We start from the raw sequence: 6,449 nt of genomic DNA, 5'->3' as shown, positions 1-6,449 counted from the left end.
GTCATATTTAGAGCTGCAAAGATCTTCTCGCCTGATAGGAAGAATTGTGACTAACTTAATAGTTCTGTTTCTTTCATCATTCTTGCCCGATCTTGTCTCTTTAAGGCGTACCTTCTCCTATACATATCTGTTATGGAAAGCCTGACTTATGTGTAGTACCTCTCATTCAAATTACATGGATTTATCACCTGGAGGAAGAAAGTAAGAGGTCTGTTATGAAGAAGAGCACATATGTGTTCTCAAATTATCCCTCCCCTTCATTCTGTAAGCTTATTCATTTTTTAAATCAGCTATTGGGAATTCATATGTCAATGAAACCATACATATTAAAGGAAGGCAAGCTCTTGCTTAGAACAAAGATTTTGTTGTATGTATTCTTAAGAGCATTTCCTTTCAATTACTAAATATGGATCTATAATCTTGAATTACCATAGATTACCATTTTTCAGGAATACAGAAATATAACAATCTCATTCTTCTACTAAAAGCATTCCAAAGAGGAAAAAGATGCTCAGCTCAAAATATGAACCCCATTTCCAATCAATCTTCGAAAATGATGTGGCCTGCTAACTTCACTAAGGGCTGGATGCCATTACAATGTTTATCACATATAGACAATGACTGTCTGTAATTCTAACAGTAAGAAACAAATATTAGCTCAGATGTATTCATGTCAAGAAAGAGATTGAAAAGAAAGCATCACTTTGTTTTCCCTTCTCCGTAGCATGGTCAGCCAATGAAAAAACTGAGAAAATGTGTTAATATTCCAGTGTAAACTTAATTCCAAATTTGGCTTAGCAAAGTAAATCTAGAAGGCGAGATAACAATTACAGCAAAAACCGGTTAATTCCAAGTAGACAATTCTATGCAATTTTAAAACAATAGGATGGTTTTTTTTCTGTATCACCTGCAATGGGAGAAACTCATTATTTCAAAATGTTTAAGCACTTATACCACAAAACTAAGTTATCAAGGAAAACTATTGTTTAGTGTGCACCAAGACTTGCAACATTTTGAAATGTGGGCTTCTTTACTGGAATCTTAAAAATAATGACCATATGAAGACTGCAGATTTTTGTGCTTGATCAGATGCTTATGGGTTGTCATGAAAATAAAAGAAACTTCAGAAGGAAACCACTTTCTGCTCCTTCTCACCACAGTTTCAACACTATAGGTAAAGCCAGCCAGAAAGATATAGAAGAACATGCATTCAAATGAGTCTTCTAGGAAATGCATCTTTGTGTACTGGATCCATCCATGTCTGCTTTGCTGCGGACCTGTGTTTGCAGCTGTTTGGCTTCCAACAGTTGGAGTCCAACCACTTCTTTCTCACCAATATCCAATGGAAAGACACAAATCTTCACACTGTATTTCCAAGGCTGAAAACCTAACATGTTGTCGCCAAGGACTGATGGATGGGGGGTTGGAAGCAGCGCACATGCTCAACTGTTGAACTGTCTGTTTCCACCGATTTCATGTATTTGTTCAGGATGGCAAAAATCTCATTGTTCAGAATTTGGTACTTCCTGATCCTGTCAGCCATTTTCTTAAGTGGCTGGAGATTGAAACAAAAACAGGGAATAAGGAAACATGAACACCATCTCTACTATTTTTTAGCCACCCTGTTGTCAAAACAATCAACAAGACTACTGGTTAAATATTTAGAATAGGTCTTTCCTACCTCTAAGTGGGACTAAATGGGAAAAAAATGTTTCAAACTCCCCTATTCCTAAGGCATCATAAATATAACATCTCTTTACATACTTCCACAAAGGAGCTAAAAGATAAGTCATTTGCTTATTTTTTTATTAAATGTATGTACAAGTGGACCTATATTTGTTAAATTATTGACTTCCTTGAGTCTTTCTTTTCCTCTTTCTCTTTACCTCACTACCATAGAGGCAAAAGTACACAATTGATTGCTAATAAAGGTCAGCAGATCCTGAATTTATTTTATGCATATACAAAGTATCCACATCAAATATCACCGAGTTCAGTTGGGAAGAGCTACTTACTGTTCCTTTATATAATTCTCCTACATAAAAATGCAAAATCCCCCAAATACAAGTTGTGCTAATCTGGTAGACAATTGTCTGCTTTGTTTAGAATAAAAAAGACAATTTCAGGAGAAAATCCATGGCTTAGTGGTAAAGCAGATGCTTTGCACAAAGAATGTCAAAGGTTCCAAAATTTGGATATTCCTGGCCAGAAAGTCATCTTGCTGAAAGAGATTCAGTGCGTGTAAAAGTTCTGAAGTTTGACAGCAAACTATTTTCAAGTTTCCACCTGGGATATGTAAAAAATCTGTTTCAACTCTGGGGAACCACCAATGTATAGAGTGTGCAGTCAGCTAGTGGAACAAACCCTACACATGGCGTCCAAGTCCTCTCAGACTTACCACATTCTTTATGATTTCATCCTTCCCATCCTGTCTCTGCACTTTTAACAAATGATAGCAGAAGTCAAAAAGGTCGAAACGACGCTGTTGTCCCAGAAGAACTATGACGGAGCAGCCAGCCCAGTTTAAGCCATCTCCAAAGCACTGTCTAGAGTAAAAAGGAATAGGGAAGACATTATTTGGAAATGATGGAAAGATTTGGAAGTCATCTTGCTTGATTCTATGAAGAAATAATATATTCTGAGAAGTTCATACAACAAAAAGACAGCCATATGGCCTTCATTCAGGTCTAGCCTCAAAGATACGGAATCAAGTCACTAGCATAGATTTACATGTCATAAAATCTCAGCTCTTTGCAGAATGGATATAGCCTTCAACACAGGCCTACTCACTCAGCAGTGAATTCATTTGTTCCAACAGGAATGCAGTACACAAATTGCATGGCGCTCCAGAGCCGGTGAAATTCAACACATTCATCAACATGCATGACGCCATTGGTTGGGGGAGGCCCACGCCAGATGGGGTCTTGGAGGTAGCTCCGAATGCGCGTCAGGATAACTTCAAACATGGACAGCCCACAGCACAACCTCTCCTTGGTCAGCAAGTCTCCTTCACGGGCTATGGCTATTTGCTGATGAGGAAGGAAAGTTCTATTATGAGATACCAATTTTTCCCAGAATTCCCAGATTGATCTCCCCACCCAAACTTCCAATAAAGTTTGGAACCTGTTCTTAAACCTGTTTAAGAAAGGGCTTAGTCTGCTTAGATTGAATTAAAATCTAGTAAATTTTGCCTGAGAACAATGAGCTGATTTGCTGTTTAGTTTAAGGAAGTTACTTTCTAATACATCTTTGTATATTTTACCCAAATATTTATTACTTTACTGGTATTCTTCAAATGAAATGACATTTTGGAAAGAGCCAACATTTGCTTATCTATTAGGATTTTTTAAAAAAATTAATTTTCCGCACATGGTATTGTTCTTGAAAATTGAATTCCTCACACTGAAATATATGTTTGCAATAATGTTTTCTTACTGTAGTGAATATTTAACTTCTATGAAGTATAATTTGCATAAGACCATGTATTTTAGGTGTGCATTTATTAAATATATTAACAGTATCTGCTTATTATACATTATTAATCCAGATCTGCATGCCTATGTGAATTTGCATTTCCTCTTTAGGATGATCTTACATATCTGATTACATGCTTATATTTAATATTATTTATAATGCAAAATTCATGTAAAACTTATAATGTGGCAGATGATAAAGAGAGCCTAGGAAAAAATGTCACTATTTTAATAATTTTTAATTGTGTATTTTAGTCATGATGACAAGAGAATAAGCATTTTTGAGATAATATAAGAACAATTATTTTTCGCTGCTTTGATATGAAAAGTCAATTTTATAGAAATTTTGTAGAATTTAGAAGCGGTGGTAAAATATAGTCAAAAAATAATTTTTTACAATATCAATTTTTGGAACTTTAAAAAGTGTAAATCATTTGCAGGCAGAAATGAATGAGGGCTATATATACCGTGTTTCCCCGAAAATAAGACCGGATCTAAATTTATTTTTATTTTTTGCTTCTAAAAGAGGCACCAGGTCTTATTTTTGGGGAATGTCTTACTCACCTCCAGCACCAACAGCCTGGCCCAGCAGGTCCACTTCTTCTGGGGCCAAAGGAGCAGCTTCATTCTGCAGCTGCATTTTGGCCTGTATTTTGCAGTCGGAAGGCCACTGCAGCTGAGTACTGAGCTATAGATTCATCTATAGCTCGGTCTTTGGCTGCAGAGGTCTTGCAGAACCGAGCTATGGATTGGATCCATAGCTTAGTTCTTAGCTGCACAGACCTTCTGGAAAGGCCTGTGACTGAGAAACGCAGGCCTGGCTGCAGAAGTGGACCAAGGAGGAGAGGCCTGGCTGCAAGGTAAATGGGTGCGGGGCAGGTGGGGCAGATCCACACCCCCAGCCCAGCTTGATTTTTAGGTGTTTGCCTCGCCCCCAAACTAGGGCTTATTTTTGGGGTAGGACTTATATTAGACCCACCACCCAAAATCAAGCTAGGGCTTATTTTTGGGATAGGCCAGTGGTGGGATTCAGCCAGTTTGCACCACTTTGGCAGAACTGGTAGCTAATTTTGTGTTGCCCAGGCCCAGAATGGACTTCCGGAAGCAGCATCCACACAGAGAACCGGTTGTTCACATATTTAAACCCCACCTTACTTTTGGGGAAACACGGGTACTATTGCCTGGAGAATGGCAGCTGTCAATTTTCTACACTTTCATTTGAAAGAGCAGCACAATGAAAATACAGATATGCAGCATACAAATGAGAGGCAGGATGGCAGAATGAAATGAACCACTAAAGGTATTTCAGCCATCACACAGCTAGGCCATTTCAGTCCTTTGATAATGCAGTTGCGACCACAAGACAGCACAGCTGGATGGACTTTATCTATTTGCTTCACAAAAATGCTAAGGCACCTTCATTAATACATGTTGAGTAACTTCAGTACTGTTTATTTTTTATGTTCAAAAAAACTCCTATTAAGGTAGGAGTTACCCATTACTTCTAGTTTAAATCTAAAGAAAAACATTAGTATGTGTATTGATAGTAATGGATCAATCCATTTTTAAACCATTAGGCACTGAAAGCTAAACGATGGTATAGAAAACTATGAATATAAGTGCACTTTACCAAGGAGTAAATCAATATATGCAAATCAGGCCATATTGGGAATCTCTGAAAATAATTACCAGTCTATATACTTCTTTTGCATGTTGAAGATTCTTATACTGAAATCTTACACTGATTTCCTCTCAAGTAATTTCCCACAAAATTCAGTGGGAATTATACTGACGAAAGTATTTCAGTCTCTTCTTTTCTGCTCCAAGTGTTTTCTAATAATTTTAATGCAGATTATATTCATTTAGTATCAAAACAATGTTTCTCAATAGTTCCAAAGAGTGATTAGCAAAATCTAAGGCCATAGTTGTTTCACGTAGCAAATCTGAGATTAGATGTTCTACTGTTATTATCTAATCTATTGAGTCGCTTTCGATGGTGTGGTGTATAAAATAAATAAATAAATAAATAGAGTTATAAGAACATTCTGAAGGGAAAAAAATTAACTTTACAGAAAATGCAAAGAGATGCAAATCAAATTATTGTATGTAAAATGTATATATTCTATATCTGGGACCTTTCCTAAAATTAACAATACAATTAAAGAAAAATATGTTATTTTCTTGAGACTAATGTGACATAGCCGTTAGAACTACATTGTTTCACGCCTATTCCTCCAGAGTTTTCCATAAAAAAATGCTGAGGTACACATGGTTCTCAATTGGGCATACAGTGTGCTTGAATATTAAGGAATGCCTATCTGCATTTCAGAGGAAGGGTATGATGTGATACAACTCAAATGGAGATATTAATCTAGGAATAGAAGGAGGGTAGTGAAAAACTCAGTGGGATCCCATGGAAATATGGGATAGCTTCCCCACAGACATTATTATCTGTGTAACTCAGAAGCAAACAATCCAAGAACAAGAAGGCCCAAGACTTTGCTGTGTTAGTAACAATCAGCTGAGATCACCAACAACATATCTCCCTCTGTACTTTATATTTTTATCATCTCTAAAATTACCACTTTCATGCTGGATGTGAGACAGCTGATAGTGCAGTATGTATTTGTGAAGTGAGAACTTCCCATAGAAATCAATTCTACCTGATTTTTCTGACTGGGTATGTTTGGTGGTGAGAATTACTGTTTTAGTAATCCTGAGTATTTGAAAAATGAGTAAAGTGTATTAGATAATTAGCAATATTAAATTCCAACATTCAACCAGTAGAATTTATGATTTGACTTGACCTTCCAAATAGAATAGCTGATCCAGTTTGAATAATTGTATTAGAGGTATCCAAACAGATTTAACTTCAACCATGAACGTTTGTGTTTTTATAGTATTAATCAATCTGAACTGATTCAGTTGAATTTAAATCACCATGAGCAATCTGTACATCCATAGAATGTATAAGAC

General features: G+C 36.5%; 1 protein-coding gene across 1 annotated transcript in view; it reads right to left on the bottom strand.

Moving 5' to 3' along the window:
- Window positions 1-1,387: 1,387 nt before the first annotated feature.
- The window catches only part of CYFIP2 (cytoplasmic FMR1 interacting protein 2), a gene marked incomplete at its 3' end in the record, with an annotated part of 58,736 nt that continues 53,674 nt past the window's right edge, over window positions 1,388-6,449 (bottom strand). The window contains exons 29-31 of the mRNA XM_081316742.1: window positions 2,791-3,029; window positions 2,399-2,546; window positions 1,388-1,555 (exon numbers count right to left, since the gene is read on the bottom strand). Of these exons, the coding sequence (XP_081172868.1) occupies window positions 1,388-1,555; window positions 2,399-2,546; window positions 2,791-3,029 (555 nt within the window). The remainder of the gene's footprint in view (window positions 1,556-2,398; window positions 2,547-2,790; window positions 3,030-6,449) is intronic.

The sequence above is a fragment of the Vipera berus genome, assembly GCF_964194415.1.
Source record: "Vipera berus genome assembly, chromosome: 2".
NCBI lineage: Eukaryota > Metazoa > Chordata > Lepidosauria > Squamata > Viperidae > Vipera > Vipera berus.
The sequence above is the reverse complement of the archived record's forward strand: the minus strand, read 5'-3'. Positions and strand labels throughout refer to the sequence as shown.